The following is a 15,358-nucleotide window of genomic DNA, read 5'->3' as shown; positions in this document are numbered from 1 at the left end:
ACTCCTGAAATAGGAGTGAAGGACCATTATGTCTGCAATTTACTCTCAAATGGTTTAGAAAAATACATGTGTGTCTGTAGAGATAGAAAGAGAGGCAATAATAAAATGAACATTGAACATTGTCCTGAAGGCACATGGGAATTCTCTTTATTATGTATTTATATTTATATCTATTTTTATAAGTAAGCCCTCTACCCATCTGGGGCTTGAACTCACGACCCCAGATAAACAGTCACATCCTTTAGGGACTGAGCCAGCCAGGTGCCCCTCTATATTATTTTTGCATTTTTTCAGTAATTCAAGTTATTTAAAATAAAAGGTTTTAAATGACAACCCTTTCTGTTTTCCTTCTGGGTCTTCTGTAGTAGTATCATTAAGGCATTAAGTTGCTTTATAAAAAGAAGGAATGTTTTCTAGGACTGATGGTCCCTCATGTTGAACTCCTATATACTGAAACTATGCAGTGACATTTTCACATTAAACCACCTCTTTAAGATTAAGGCAATACAGCCTTAATCTCATAACAGAGACTATGTGGTCACCAAAACTTGTAAACTAAAAAACAAAATCTTTTAGACTTTTCAGAGGAATTATTTGTATAAAGGGTAAGAGTCAGCCAAGTCTCTTATTTTTTTACTCCTAAAATTTTGGATGGTAATGAACTATTCCCTGCATGGGTTTCTGAGCTCTCAGGTGTGTAGGGGAGGTTCTCTCTTTAATTGTCGAACTGTTTTAAAGTCCTGAAAATATTTTCAAACCTCCCCCACCTCAGGAGGGGAGAGACAGGCAAAGTACAGTGGACCCAACTGCTTCTCACCCTTGAGGTGACCTTCACCAGCATGAGACCCTCAATACAGTGATAATGTTGACGTCCTAAGTCCAATGAGGGGGGCTCCATGTACTCTCCACCATGGGAAATACAGAAGTCAGCACAGGGAACACGGAAATATTCTGAGCACACATATAAGATGCAAGGACTGAAGGTTGCCTCCGTCTGACTATAACTCACATGATTTTTTTCCTAGGAATGGGAAGCCCAGGTCTTCAGAACAAGCTCCCCCAGTGACAGTTTATCAAATCTGACTATTCACAAAAAAAGCACTATCATCCAGTGAAAGGGAGCAAAACCCAGGACCTGTTTTTTGCAAAATTTTCCAAGGTCCCAGAACAAACAAAATGAAGAGGAGTCAGCCGTGTGGAGATGCTGCGGGAAAAGAACTTTCCAGGGAGAGGCAGAGCAAGTGCAAAGGTTCTTAGGTTGGAAGGTGGCCAGGCCAGTGTGTGTTCATTGAGCAGAAAGGAAGCTAGCATATCTGAAGTCTAGTAACCAAAGGGGAAGAAGAGATCAGGGTAGAGTGGGGTGGGGTGGGGTGGGGTGAGCAGACAAGGTGCATGGCTTTGCCGCCATGGGAACAGACCCGGTAGGTCTGTATTCTAGAAGATGCAACACGGAGAATCGATTTTGAGATGTTAAGTAACAGGCTTGTGAAGAAGCCAACAGACAGAATGAGAGTGGACCAGGGTGGAATAAGGAAAGTGGAGCAAAGTGTAAGGAATCAAGAGATCATTAAAAGATAGGAAGGTCTAAACACGGGGCTCCGAGTAGGTGGGAAAAAGGAAGGGGTCAAGGTTGACAGTGAGTTAGATTTTGGGCTCCCGCAATGGAAAGTTTGGGGCATTCTGTTTATAATAGGCTTCCTGCCCCGGGAACCTACTAGATAGTAAGAACTCGGTAGTCACATTTCACATTATGAATTAATAAACAGTGAGCAGGCGTTTAGGTCTATCCCCTTGCTCCCCCTGACCTTCGTTCACAGAAGCGTGCTCCGCAGAGGTCACACAAAAGTGAGTGTTAGAGCCACCCCGTGGCCGTCGGAGGTACTGCTGGTGACCGGGTGTCCTTCCCTAAGCGGGAGACGGGTGAGGTGAGGGGCGGGGTCACCTGGCCCCAGCGTCGAAACCCACACCTCCTAACATTTGATTTGGTCAGAAAAGAGCTTAGGGGAAAAAAATATTTTCATCATGGAAAAATTCAAATAGATGTAAAAATAAAGAAAATCGGAGGATGAACCCCTTCGAAGCCTGCCATTCTGCTCCGACGGTTGCCATGACGCGGCCACCCTTGTTTCAGCAAGACTCTCCTGGCTCCCTCCCAGGCCCACCAGGTTTTTGCAGAGCAAATCCCAGACATGACCAAAGAGCTCAGGTTGCCCAATACCCATCATATGTACATATGTCCATACGTTGCACTTGGTTGATATGTCTCTTAAATCCAATCCTTTCCTTTCCTTTCCTTTCCTTTTCTTCTTTCTTTCTTTTCTTTCTTTCTTTCTTTCTTTCTTTCTTTCTTTCTTTCTTTCTTTCTTTCTTTCTTTCTTTCTTTCTTTCTTTCTTTCTTTCTTTTCTTTCTTCTTTTTTTTCTTTCTTTCCTTTCTCATCTTAGATTGTTCCTTCTTGTTCTCCTTCCTTGAAGTTTCTCTGATCAAGACACGGGGCCCTTTATAGGCAGTGCTCTGGTCTTGCCATTTAACCCGTTCCTCCTCCTTCTTGTAAACTGGTTGTTAGATCTAGTAGTGGTTGAGAGTCTCACATTCGATTTCCTGGTAAATAGACACCTTGGGAGTTGGCCTGTCCTTCCTATTCCATCACATCAGAAGGCTAATCCTGGCTGCTTGCCTCTCTCTCTTTTTCTGGTGTTAAATCTGAGCGCTGGATTCAGGTGTAGTCAGACTGAGGCTGGCATTATAAAGTTCCCGTCAGCTTTTCACCTACTGCTTTCATTGACCACCACTGCCTCGCTGCATTATTTCATGAGGAGTTGCAAAACAGGGATGTCTTAATTCCAACCTTCCTCTCTGTGCTTGTCACCTGTTATTCTTCTATAGGTAAGAATGTGCCTTCATCAACTCATTGTTTACCTTGAGATATAGGTCATACAGGAAAAGCTGGATAAATGTGTGTTTCTTTTCCCCCATTACTTACCAGTTTTCAGAATAATAAGTTGATTCCCTACCTTCCTCCACAAGGGACCAATTCATTATTCTTAAAATCATTGTGAACTGGTAGATTTAACATCTTTTGTGGGTTTTGGGAGACAGCAACTACTCAGCTTCAACTTCAGACAGTTGTTTTGAGGAAGGAGATAGAAGTCCAGCATTACCAGATTCCTGAGAGTTTTGTTGTGGTTGTTGTTGTTTTGTTTTAAGAGAGGCCAGAAATCCAGATTGTTACTCCAATTATAAATGTTAGTAGCCAACTTAATGGTGGAAAAAAAATGAAAAGGAAGAAAAATAACCTTGATGACAGCATACAACATACGACAGCCTCAAGCCACCAGCTTTCAGCCTCAGGATCAGCTCTGTCCAACAGAACTTTCTATGATGACGGAAATTTTTCATAGTGTTTTCTGTCCACTGCGGTAGCCAGCTAGCTCCATGTGGCTATCAAACCCTTGAAATGTGGCTAGCAGGACTACAGAACTGAGTTCTTAAATTTCAACTTAGTTTGAAAAGCCCCATATCAAATAGCCACCCTAGCAGGTACCATATTGGGCAATGCAGCTCTGAACAGAATAATCTATTGGTTTCTAAAACTGGGAAACTGGGGTAGGATAAATGGAGTCTTAAACCTCCAAGTGAGTACTCTGGATAGTGACTCCTGGACTGATGATACCTCACCCCTCCTACAGAACCTTTCTCAGCCTAGAGATCAAGTCCACATTCCCTGATACGTCCCTTTGTGGCAAAAATTTCCACCTCTTCCTATGCTCTCCAGCTACTCAGACATGACTCCTTCCTCTGTAAAGCAGGCTTTTGTCCACTCTAGGGCTTTCGCTAATGCCATTCCTTCTTAATTTCACAAATGCTTATCGAATACACATTATACTCCCGGAATTATATGGGGTGCTGGGAATACGTGTTTCCTTCTCCTGAGTAACTTGCCGTGTGGCGGGGGAGACAATTAAAAGTAGTGTTCTCAGTGTCACCCTGGAGGAGACACATCACGAGCCTCCTCCCCCAGAGGTGGGGAGAAGTCCGGAGGAGGGAGCTTCTGAATTGAGTCTTGAGGGGTATGTAAGGGTCATCCAGGTAAAGGAGAGTCAGAGACAGTGGCAAAGAGGCAGGGAGGAAGGCTAAAGTGAGTTTAAGGAACTCTAAATGAGTCACCACGGTTGCTAACTGGGAGGGGAGGAGGCAGTGGCCGAAGAATCAGGCAAGGGCCAGATATTAATAATAACCATAATAACTGATTGTGGCCAGTCAGGTTCTGAACACTTTATCTCAGTAAATAAACTACTAGTGATCCATTAAGGTTTTTACCATTTTCCATATGGGGACATTGAAACGCAGGGAGATTTCATAACCAACCCAAATCCCATGACTAGTAAGTAGCAAAGCCTATGTGTGAATACTGGCAACCTGCTTCCAGGGGCTCACTTAAGAAGTGTGTAGCCCTGGGGACCCTGCCAATAAGTTAGGACCTAATCTCCAAGGGAATGGGGCACTGATTTTCAGCCACAGTGCGATGGGATCAAGTTCGCATTTTAGAAAGATGATCCTTTTTGGCTATTCCGGAGGCAGAGCCATCAGAGAGGAGTCTATTAGAATAATCCAGCAAGAGAAGGTGAGAGGGTGGCAGTGGGGATGGGGAATTAGGGCTAGCAGGAGAATTATGAAGGAACATGGAATTGACGGGAATTTGGTGACTGGAAATGGGGAGGGCGGGAGAGGGAAGTCAAGATAAGACTCCCAGCCTTGGCTTAGCCACTGGCTGATGGTCCAGGAGTGGGGAAGGAAGGGTGACAGGGTCAAGTGAAGATGTCCAAGCAGGTGCTGGAGGTCTGAATCCAGAGGTGGGACCTGAGGACTTTTAGGAGCACCACTGTATGGGATGTGCAGACATTTGACCTGGGAAGGAAGGGGTGAGACACAGCATGACCTCCTTCTCCAGGTTGGCCTCTTGCACTCCTCCTCTTCCTCAAGAGGCCATTGGGGGTCTCTTGCTAGCTTCTGGTTCCCCTCTCTCCAAGCCGCGGCTCCTTCTCACTTGGGGAACCCCAAGACATGCTGACGCCTGTGGTGATGGAAATCAGGACAGTGGTTAGCCTCTGGAAAGGGGCAGGGCAGAACTTTCTGGGGGTGGAGGAAATGTCCTACGAATTGAATGGGTTGTGGGTGGCATTTGTTAAAACTTAATCAAAACACGCCCTTCGGGTCTGTGTCTGTCACAGCATGTAAGTTGTTCCTCAGAGCTGTAACGAGCGAGCGACAAAGTGACCGAGGCTGGGTCTCTGCCCTGGACTTAGAAATCAGAGTCTCCGAGCCGGGGGCTGATGCGGAGCCGGTGCGGGCCTGGTGCGGGGCTGGTACAGGCCGATGCGGGGCCGATGCGGGGCTGGAGGCCCCGCGGACCCCGGGAACGCGCAGCTGCAGGAGCTCCTCTCTCGCCCCGCAGGTGCCCGGGGCTCCGGCCGCGCTCCCACACGCTCCGCGGGGCGTCCGTCCCACCCCGCCCGGCCGTGTGCTCTGGGGGCCCCGGGTGACGGCTCCGGGCCAGCAGCTCGTGGGCAGGACGCCGGAGGGTGGGGGGTTTGCGGGGGCCCCGCGGGTCGGCGCACCCACCGTGCCGCCGGAGCCTAAGGAGCTCGGGAAGGCGCTCGGCTCTCACCCCGTCGCCGAGGACCCCGGCCGGCTGCCAAGTGGCCATGGGGAGACCTGTCCACCCCTCCGGCCGGCCGACCTCGTGGCGCAACGGTAGCGCGTCTGACTCCAGATCAGAAGGTTGCGTGTTCAAATCACGTCGGGGTCAGCTCTTTTTCGCGAGGGCTTCCGTCACTTTTATTTGTTTCCCTCCGGGGCGCGTCTACCGACGCTCGAGCGCCGGCGCCCAGTGGGAGCAGCACCTCGCGGGGGCCGGAAGGGGAGCGCGCCGGGGGCCGCGTCTGGAGCCGCGCCGTCGGGCAGCCCAGAGGTCGGAGCCCGGTGCGCGCGGACGGGGGGCGGAGCTCCGGGGGACGGGCGCGCGCGGCGGGTCTCTGGGTGCCGGGGAGGAGAGGATGGAGCGCGCGGGCGAGAAGGTGGCTCAGGGGGCGACCGCCCTGCGGGGCGCGTGGGCCGGGCGGGGTTCCCGGGACGCGCGCCCTCCGCCACGTGGGCGGGCCCGGCGGGCGGGAGGACGAGTTCAGACCCCAGAGAGGAGAGCGGAAGCCGCAGCTCGGCAGACGAGGTGGCCGAGTGGTTAAGGCGATGGACTGCTAATCCATTGTGCTCTGCACGCGTGGGTTCGAATCCCATCCTCGTCGGCGTGCGGTTCCCGCGGCTGGGGCTTCCGTTTTGTCATCGTCAAGCACGAATTTCTTCTGTAACCTCTTACCTACTCCGATTCGGTTTCCGCGTCACCCCTCTACACTGCAGTCGCCCCCAGCCGTGGTTTTCGTCCCTTCCGCTCCTTTTTCGGGGACGGCCCGAGGTCAGCCACAAGGGGCATCTGGGCATCCATTCACCTGCGGTAGAGCTGACCTGGCCAAGGAAAGAAGAGGCTGGGGAACCTCACGGTGGGCGCCGTGGCTTAGTTGGTTAAAGCGCCTGTCTAGTAAACAGGAGATCCTGGGTTCGAATCCCAGCGGTGCCTCCACGCTTTGCTGCTTTTGCGGAGAGCCTTTGAGCATCCGCATGAACGAACCATCATTGTCTCTCCGGAGCCTCCACGGGATGCGCTTTCCATTTCTGGCCTTTGTGGTTGGGTCCCTGGACCCCGCGGTGCTAGTCGTCAGCCTCCGTATTTGCCGCCGAGCACCAGAGTGGCATCTGCGCTTCCTGTTCCTTCCCGAGACGCTCGGTGATTTCGTCTTCGTTTATCATGTCTCTCGGAATGGCCCTGCCCATATTTAATTTTCTTTCTACATGACCGATGGGTAATATAAATTCTATATAGCTTTAGACCGAGATGCCAACGTCAACTGGCCGGTTAGCTCAGTTGGTTAGAGCGTGGTGCTAATAACGCCAAGGTCGCGGGTTCGATCCCCGTACGGGCCAGGAGTGGTTCCCTTTTTAACTTTGCACCATTTAATTTCTTGTTACTGGGGAAAGCCTGTAAAGCAATCTTTCCTAATCCCAGGACTTTTCACATCCCAAATAGAAAAGTGTAGAAACTCAGTCCAAAATGGTACTGTCTTGAGTGGAGAGGAGGGAGGTTTAATAAAACTGGAGTTCCTTCTGTGATCTCTTTAATGGTGCCGGCTATGGCTTGGGGCTCCTGGAATTTACCATGTGAACTGTGGACAGGAAGCTTGGAGAGGTTGGAATCAATAGGACACTGATTGGGGGAATGTGGGAAACGGGGTCAGGAATGGAGCAACCGGTGTTTCCAGTTCCTCCTGGGCCAAGATGTCCAGTTCAGCCAGCCCCTGCATGTCCCCTCCAAGATCTCAGAAGTCCGCCCCTTCCCTTTCGGTACCGGGACACCTTGTCTTTCTGCTTTTACTGGATCTCTGAGACCCTATCTGTGTCTCTCACGTGTTCCCCCCTCCAGCCTCCAGCCCCATGTCAGTGATGCCTGAGAACAGGAACCATACACTTGCGGGGGATGCCTGGGACCCCCTTCCGCCCTGCTCCCAGCATCTGCCAAGAGAGCTCCATGAAAAAGACCCACCCTCATTCAGCTCACCAATCCCTGGAACCCCACACAGACACACTTCAGCCTTAGCAGCAGCACTTTAATTCCACAAAAACTCAGAAAGCCAAAACTGATTAGAACACTCCACAACAGGTGGGCTTCAAAACCAGCAACAAGTCTGCCTGAACCCTGAGAGCAGTGAGACCCTTCCCACCTCACCCCCTGTGCCATCGATGCACACTTCTTCCAGCTCAACCCGGCTCCGCCTGGGGAAGGGGGATCGTCCAGGGCCCGAGGGCAGAAGCAGGGGGTTATCCACCTGAAGGTGTGCATCTTTCTCCGCATGGTGTGTGGCCAAGGGGCACTCAAGCTCCCACAGCCCCTGACACCTGAGATATGGCCACTGGAGTCAGGGTGGCCACAGTGGGGGCTAGGGCCTCTTCTCCTTTCTTGACCACACATGGCAGGCATGTCCCCAAGCCGAGACCTAAAGCCCTGGGTTCCAGGGACGGCGCTCTAGCTGGAGAAGAGAACAGGGTTGCTACAAATGGCCAACTTAATAGAAGCAGAGCATCATTCCCTCCTACCCGGAGAGGCTTCCCCATATACACCTGAATAAGGCCCAGCGAGTGGTGGCAGGCCTGCTAAATGCATCCGCAAGAGCCTCCAAAACACAGGCCTCCCCTCTGCGGGCGGTTCCCACCAGGGCTCCTTGAAGAGGCCTCAAGATTCTGCCGGCCCGGCTCGGCCAGCCTCTCCTGCCCTCCAGGTCACTTGCACAGGGCCTCCAACACCTCCAGGGTGCGTCGGATATCCCGGACTTGGCGCGCCAGCCCCTGCACGGGCTGCAAAGCCCGCTCCAGCTCTTCGCAGCGCGCCAGCAGGGTGTACATGCCCTTGATGCTCATGTCCACCGCTTCGCCGAGGGAGTCCACGGCATCGCGGTAGGTCTGGATGCAGCCCACGCTCAGCGCCGTCAGCTCCTGCACCGCGCCGCCCAGCCCGCGCAGCAGACGGTCCACCCTGCCGCCCAGCTCCCGACTCAGCCGCTCCAGGTCCCGCAGCACGTCGGGGTCGATGGGGGGGATGGCCGGGGCGGGCGCGGGCGCGGGCGCCGCACAGGGCCGCGCTGGGGCGGGGGGCGGCGGTTGCGGGGTGCCGCTCAGACGAATCTTGAGTTGCAGGTTGTTGGCCACGAAGTGGGTGAGGTCGCCATGGCGGCTCACGGTGCCCTCGAGCTCCAGGGGGCTGGAGATAGTGGCGCGGCGGCCGCTGCCCGCGCCAGGCTCCGCACCCCCCGCGGACCCCGCGCCTCCGCCGCCGCCACCGCCGCACGCCCCGCTCAGCCCGTCCAGGCTGCGGCTGTCCTGAAGGCGGCTGGAGAACGAGCGACCAGCCCTGCCGGCCGCCGCCGCCTCCTCCTCCTCCTCGTCTCCCTCCCGCGGCTCAGCCTCCATCCCGCCGCCTCCCGCGCTCCCTCGACGGCAGCCCCTCTCGGACGCAGGCTCGGCCTCCGGCGGCTCGGGGTCCTCGCAAGCCTCCCCCGCGCGGCTCCCTGGCGCGGACGGCGTCCCTCTGCGGCCGGACTCGTCGTCGTCCCGAGCCTCCCGCTCCGCCCGGTGGACGGCGCCGCGACTCGGCGTCTTCGGGGACGCCGCGGGGTGGCGGCGCGCGCCCCCAACGTTCTCGGCCTCTCCCTGCGCGGACGGCGGGAGGCCTGAGGGCGGCTCCGAGGGCGCTCGGCCCGGGCCGCCGCCCCATAGCGCGGCTTGCTGTTCCCCGGGAGCCGGAAGGTCCGCCTCGGGCCCAGGCCGCCCCCGGGACGACTCCATGCCGCAGCTGGGGGCAGGCACCTAGGAACTGATTCGCCCCGGCTCGCGCGGCGTCGGCGGCGCCTTTAAGGGGCGTTGGTCGAGGCGCGCGATTGGCAGCCGGCTGACAATGGTCAGGACAGGAAAAACACGCTGATTGGTCGTGGCGACCAGGAAGTCCCGGAAGAAGGGCTGTTATTGAGCAGCCGAACCCACGTGAGGACCGGCGGGGCGGGGCGAAGGAGGGGACAGCCGCCGCCGTCGCTCCGCCCTTTCGGGAGGAGGCGGGGCAAGTCTTAAAGAGGAAGTCCCTGAAATACCCGAGTCCTCCTTCCGGGGGCGGGGCTCAGACTCTGCACCCACAGCTGTCACGCCCACAGTTGTTGCTTAGCAAACACACCCCGCGGGCACCAGAGATGCGGCTCCTAGAGAGTTGGTGGGGATGAAACGAGTCTCTCCTGGTTGGGCCGTGGGGATTGAAGACACTCAGTCCATCAGGAGGGATGCAGCGGGGATCCTCATCAGAGCTCGGATGGTTGGGTCCGGAGAGTCTCACGATGGACGACCAAGCAGGCTTAAAGGCTTTCCTGTGCTTTTGCAACTCTGTCCTCTGTCTCCGGCCCCCTGCACGTGGGAGGGTCTCTCACCTTGGAGGATGATGGTGTGTGATTTTTGCCACGAGATAAAATATGCAATAAATGAATGGCTGTGCACGAAGAGCAGAGCCCTGGTGCCAGTCTGGGCCCATCTCTTCCTTCTTTTCCCTTGGCTGGTCTTGCTGGAGTCACACTATTGTTCCTCAGCCCCAGGAATTTACACTTGTTCTTGCCTTTTTTTTTTTTTTTTTAAGGCTAAGTCTACCAGGGAAAATTTCAATTTCAGTTCCTTATTTCAAATATCACCTTTTCAGTGAGGCCTCCCCTGACAACCTGTGTAAAAATTGTAGCCAGCTTCCCCAGCAATTCCCCATGTCCCTTATTTTCCTTTGGTTCATTGCACTTACTGCCATGTAACGTACTACAGCTGTGCTTGCTTGCTCATGTAAGCTCCCTGAGGGTAAAGGGTTTTTGATTTTTGCTTTTGGTCTGTTTGGATCTGTATCCCCAGTGCTGAGAATGGAGCCTAGCATATCGTAGGCATTTCCTAAATATACAGTAAGTAAATGACGGAAAGCATTGACTTCCTCTTTGTGACCTGAATAGTTCAAGATGTGTTTCTGTCACTTGCACCCAGAGTCCTGACTAATAAACCATGAGGGCAGTGGGCTGCTCTAAGCTTCTCTCCTCCCCCTTGTCTTCCCTTTACTTCCCAGCAGGCAGAGGCTCTTTATTTAGCAAGTAATACAAAACAGGAGTCAAACCAACAGCAACATTAAAACAAGGGGACTGGGGCTCCTGGGTGGCTCAGCGGTTGAGCATCTGCCTTTGGCTCAGGGCGTGATCCCAGGGTCCTGGGATCCAGTCCCATATCGGGCTCCCTGTAGGGAGCCTGCTTCTCCTTCTGCCTGTGTCTCTGCCTCTCTCTCTCTGTCTCATGAATAAATAAATAAAATATTTTAAAAAATAAAATAAAACAAGGGCAGTGCGTTGTGTCATGCAATAACAATCTCAAGGCAGAGTGTGTTCAGAGAAGCTTGGATCCAGTGCTCAAGGGCTGTCACAAAGGACCTGATTTCTTTCTTTGGGGGCAGCTGTATCCCAAGTGTGCTTCCTCAGGGTGGCAAAACGGCTGTTTTTTCTCATCTTGGGGGGTTGTATTCAGTCTCCCTGAGCTGCTATAACAAAATACCATAAACTGGGTGTCTTAAACAACAGACATTTATGTCTCACGCTTCTATTTCTAGAGTCTGGGAAGTTAATTTCTTTTTCCATCTTGTTGACCTAAACTGGATCACATGTGCAATCTGGTCACATTGGCCAGGGTAATGCCATGTCTGATGGACTTAGGACTGAGTATCCAGCAGTAATTACTCCAGCAAGGTGACAAGACCCAACTTATCAGGCTAAAACAATTATGCTCTTCCTGGAGCTAGAGGTGGGTCAGTTCCCTCGACACCCAAGTAGCTGTAACACGGTGCAGAGCCGGGAGGGGCTATGGAAGCAACCAGAGTGTGTCCTACATTAGGGGTCCTCCAAGTACAGCCCATGGGCCAGATCCGCTTTCTACTGTTGTTATATGGCTTGAGAGCTGAAGATGTTTTTCACATGTTTAAATGGTTGAAAAATAGAGACGGCTGGGTGGCTCAGCGGTTGCGCATCTGCCTTTGGCTCAGGGTGTGATCCCAGAGTCCTAGGCTCGAGTCCCACATCAGGCTAACTGCAAGGACCCTGCTTCTCCCTTTGCCTGTGTCTCTCATGAATAAATAAAATCTTTAAGAAAAATAAAATAAATGGTTGAAAAATAAAGGATATGAAAATTCATGTAATTATATGAAATTCACATTTCAGTGTCCATATGTTTTACAGGAATACAGCCATGTTCGCTCATTTGTGAACTGTCTCTGGTTGCTTTTGTGCTATAATGGCAAAGCTGAGTAGTTTCAACAGAAGCCAGATGGCCTGCAGAGACTTCATGATTTACCTCCCGGATTTTCCACAGATAGTTTGCAACCTCTTGCACCATGAGCAGCAGGGGAATTGGGAGCCCACCCCAGAAGGGGCTCATTTCTCCTGTTTGCCTATCAGTGTCGGTGGCCATGGGGTCACTGCTGGTGGCCTGATGGACTCATGTTTTCATTCATGAGCACACTCCTTTCAAGAGGCTTTGGAATACTCTTTTTTTAGGACTTTATAAAAGCTGATTTGGGTCAAAGAGGCCTGTACTACACAGTGCATGGAGATAGAGAAGGATAGGTTTTGTTGCAATTAGGGATAAATGTCTTTTCATATTTATTTACTTAGACACACATGTTTTTATTTTATTTTATTTTTTAGAAAGAATGAGCAGGGGGTTGAGAGGGGAGAGGCTGAGGGAGAGAGAGAGAAAAAGAGAGAACCTCAAGCAGTTTCAATGCACAGCAAGGAGCCTGACTTGGGGCTCAGTCTCCCAACCCTGAGATCATGACTTGAGCCGAAATCAAGTTGCCTTGTCCAACTGAGCCACTCAGGTGCCCCTAGACAAATGTATTTTTAAAGGCCCATGTTTTCCCCACTACTCCATGAATACACATATTTTTTTTTTGGTTGCCAACCATGCCATGCCCGCATGTGGAAATTTGGTATATGAAGAAAGTGTGGCATTTGGGATCAATTTATATAAATAGTGCAAGTAAAAGAGACCAGTGATTTGAACCAAAACAAAAATGGAAAAAAAAAAACACACAATGATTTCATCCCTTATGTTACAAAAAATAATTTTGATCACATTTTTTTTAAAAAGATTTTATTTATTTATTCATGAGAGACACAGAGAGAGAGAGAGAGGCAGAGACAGAGGCAGAGGGAGAAGCAGGCTCCATGCAGGGAGCCCAATGTGGGACTCAATCCGGACGCTAAATCGCTGAGCCACCCGGGCTGCCCTTGATCACATTTTTAAATGAAAAACAGACAATAATGAAAGGAAACAGAAGTACATGTTTGTTTTATTTTTATAAGCTTTAAGGTGGGGAAGTCTTTATTTTTTTATTTATTTATTTTTTTAAATTGTTGCAGACAATGTGGAACACAGTATGGAGGTTTGTAAATTTTATTTATTTATTTTTAAATTTTTATTTATTTATGATAGTCACACACAGAGAGAGAGAGAGGCAGAGACACAGGCAGAGGGAGAAGCAGGCTCCATGCACCGGGAGCCCGACGTGAGATTCGATTCCGGGTCTCCAGGATCGTGCCCTGGGCCAAAGGCAGGCGCCAAACCGCTGTGCCACCCAGGGATCCCTATTTTTTATTTTTTTATAATAAATTTATTTTTTATTGGTGTTCACTTTGCCAACATACAGAATAACACCCAGTGCTCATCCCCTCAAGTGCCCCCCTCAGTGCCCGTCACCCATTCATCCCCACCCCCCCGGGGAAGTCTTTTTAAAGTAAAACCAAAAATCAGATGCCACAGAGGAGACAGATGACAGACTTGACAATATAATACTGGAGAATACCAACACAGGAAAACCACTCCTCTATAAGCTATGTTAAATGACAAATTGCAGAGAGGGAGAAAAAAATATTGATCAAGGATATGACAGACTGTTAATATTTCTTGACCTTACAAGTAAATTAGCCAGAAGACCTATATGGCAGGAAGGCTTCTGAGGACTCCAAGGTTGATAAATTCAGTAGCTCAACAAAATCACGGAGGACCCTGGTTCTTTCCATCTTTATGCTCTATCAACCACTCTCATTCTGCCAATCTGTCTTTTTTTTTTTTTATTTTAAAATGAAGTCATGTAAAAAAAAATGAAACCATGTGTATGTAGTTGTATTCATAAAGATAAGCACAGTAATCAGAAGCTATCCCACATTAACAGCAACTCCAAATACAAAGATGATGCTCTGACTTCCGTGTTTCTTCAAGCATCAAAACCACCAATCTTTTTTTTATTTTTTTATTTTTTTTCACCAATCTTTTTTTTAAAGATTGATTGATTTGTTATTTTACACACACACACAGAGAAAATGAGCACATGAGCAGGAAGAGGGGCAGTTAGGGAGGGAGAGAATCTCCAACAGATTCCTTGTGGATCATGGAGCACCACATGGGACTCCATCCCAGGACCCTGAGATCATGACCTAAGCTGAAATCAAGAGTTGGATGCTTAACTAGCTGAGTCACCCAGGCACCCCAAATCACCAACCTTTTTGTCCTTCTCTTGTACATTATTCTGTATCCACTCTCTACATCTGCATCCATCTGATTAGATCCCTGGATTTTATTCCATTTTACCATGTGACATTCTCCGCAGATATATACCATTGGCTGCTGCTTTGGGGGTGGAACATCTTTCAGAGTGTCCACTGATAGTCCCAACTGACCAGTTCCCCACCCAGGTAGCCTGGAGAAAATTTCTCACCCTGCGCTTTGAAACAGGTTGCTACCCATCTTCCTGACCTCAGCTGTCCCCATGGGCGCAGAAGGACTGCCGCACTCCAGCCATCTCAGGAACCAGCTTCATGTGGCTTTAGAAATCAGTAGATTAGTCAGTGAGATCAATACCACCCCCTTTATGTCCAAGTCACATCACAAGGAGACAGTGTGTGAAACTAGCTCGGCTCTTCCCACTATTAGACTCATTCGTTCATTCCCATGATCAGCTGAGGAGCACAATATATAAATTCAGTAAGAGGGGCACCTGGGGGGCAGCCCGGATGGCTCAGCAGTTTAGCGCCGCCTTCAGCCCAGGGCCTGATCCTGGAGACCTGGGATTGAGTCCCACATCGGGCTCCCCACAGGGAGCCTGCTTCTCCCTCTGCCGGGGTCTCTGCCTCTCTCTGTGTGTCTCTCATAAACAAACAAACAAACAAATAAATAAATTTAGCAAGAAAGAATCTTGCCAAAGACCAGACCAAAAAAGGTTTATAAGCCTGCAAAACTCAGTAGGTATAGGGTCCCCAGGAGAACATGAATTTCTCCAGGGGGCTTCTCCACCCTCTGTCTTTTCAATCTATTCCAAATTTAGAAAGCTACTTCTTTGGAATTACAGATCATGTGTGGGAATTTGTCTCCTGGTTGGGAATTCCATTTTCTGTTCCTTTGGAAAACCTGAAAACTCTTTAGGTCCTGTCTTCCGTCTTTTAGCCATTGTTCTCAGCATGGTTTTAATTTGTGTTCCCTAATAACTAATGAGGTTGAATATCCTTTCACATGCTTATTTGCCATCTGTATATGTTCTTCGGGGAGTGTGTCTCCACTTTTCTATTATTTTCTGTTTCACGTATCTTGTAAACTACTTAAAACCTTTTCTAGAATAAGACTATATATTTATACTTATTTATAAATAT

General features: G+C 50.4%; 1 protein-coding gene and 4 non-coding genes across 5 annotated transcripts; 4 read left to right on the top strand and 1 right to left on the bottom strand.

The window, feature by feature from the left end:
• Positions 1-5,736: 5,736 nt before the first annotated feature.
• Positions 5,737-5,808, top strand: TRNAW-CCA (transfer RNA tryptophan (anticodon CCA)). Its single transcript has one exon. It is a non-coding gene; the product is annotated as a tRNA-Trp (tRNA).
• A 411-nt stretch (positions 5,809-6,219) lies between these two features.
• Positions 6,220-6,301, top strand: TRNAS-GCU (transfer RNA serine (anticodon GCU)). The gene has a single exon. It is a non-coding gene; the product is annotated as a tRNA-Ser (tRNA).
• A 255-nt stretch (positions 6,302-6,556) lies between these two features.
• TRNAT-AGU (transfer RNA threonine (anticodon AGU)) lies at positions 6,557-6,630 on the top strand. The gene has a single exon. It is a non-coding gene; the product is annotated as a tRNA-Thr (tRNA).
• Positions 6,631-6,960: 330 nt separating this feature from the next.
• TRNAI-AAU (transfer RNA isoleucine (anticodon AAU)) lies at positions 6,961-7,034 on the top strand. Its single transcript has one exon. It is a non-coding gene; the product is annotated as a tRNA-Ile (tRNA).
• Positions 7,035-7,693: 659 nt separating this feature from the next.
• BORCS6 (BLOC-1 related complex subunit 6) lies at positions 7,694-9,527 on the bottom strand. The gene has a single exon (XM_077892722.1). The coding sequence runs from the start codon at positions 9,444-9,446 to the stop codon at positions 8,385-8,387; it is 1,062 nt and encodes a 353-aa protein (XP_077748848.1). The 5' UTR covers positions 9,447-9,527; the 3' UTR covers positions 7,694-8,384.
• Between the last annotated feature and the right edge of the window lie 5,831 nt (positions 9,528-15,358).

This window comes from Canis aureus, chromosome 3 (assembly GCF_053574225.1).
Source record: "Canis aureus isolate CA01 chromosome 3, VMU_Caureus_v.1.0, whole genome shotgun sequence".
Lineage (NCBI taxonomy): Eukaryota > Metazoa > Chordata > Mammalia > Carnivora > Canidae > Canis > Canis aureus.
This window is presented reverse-complemented; position numbering and strand designations above follow the sequence as displayed.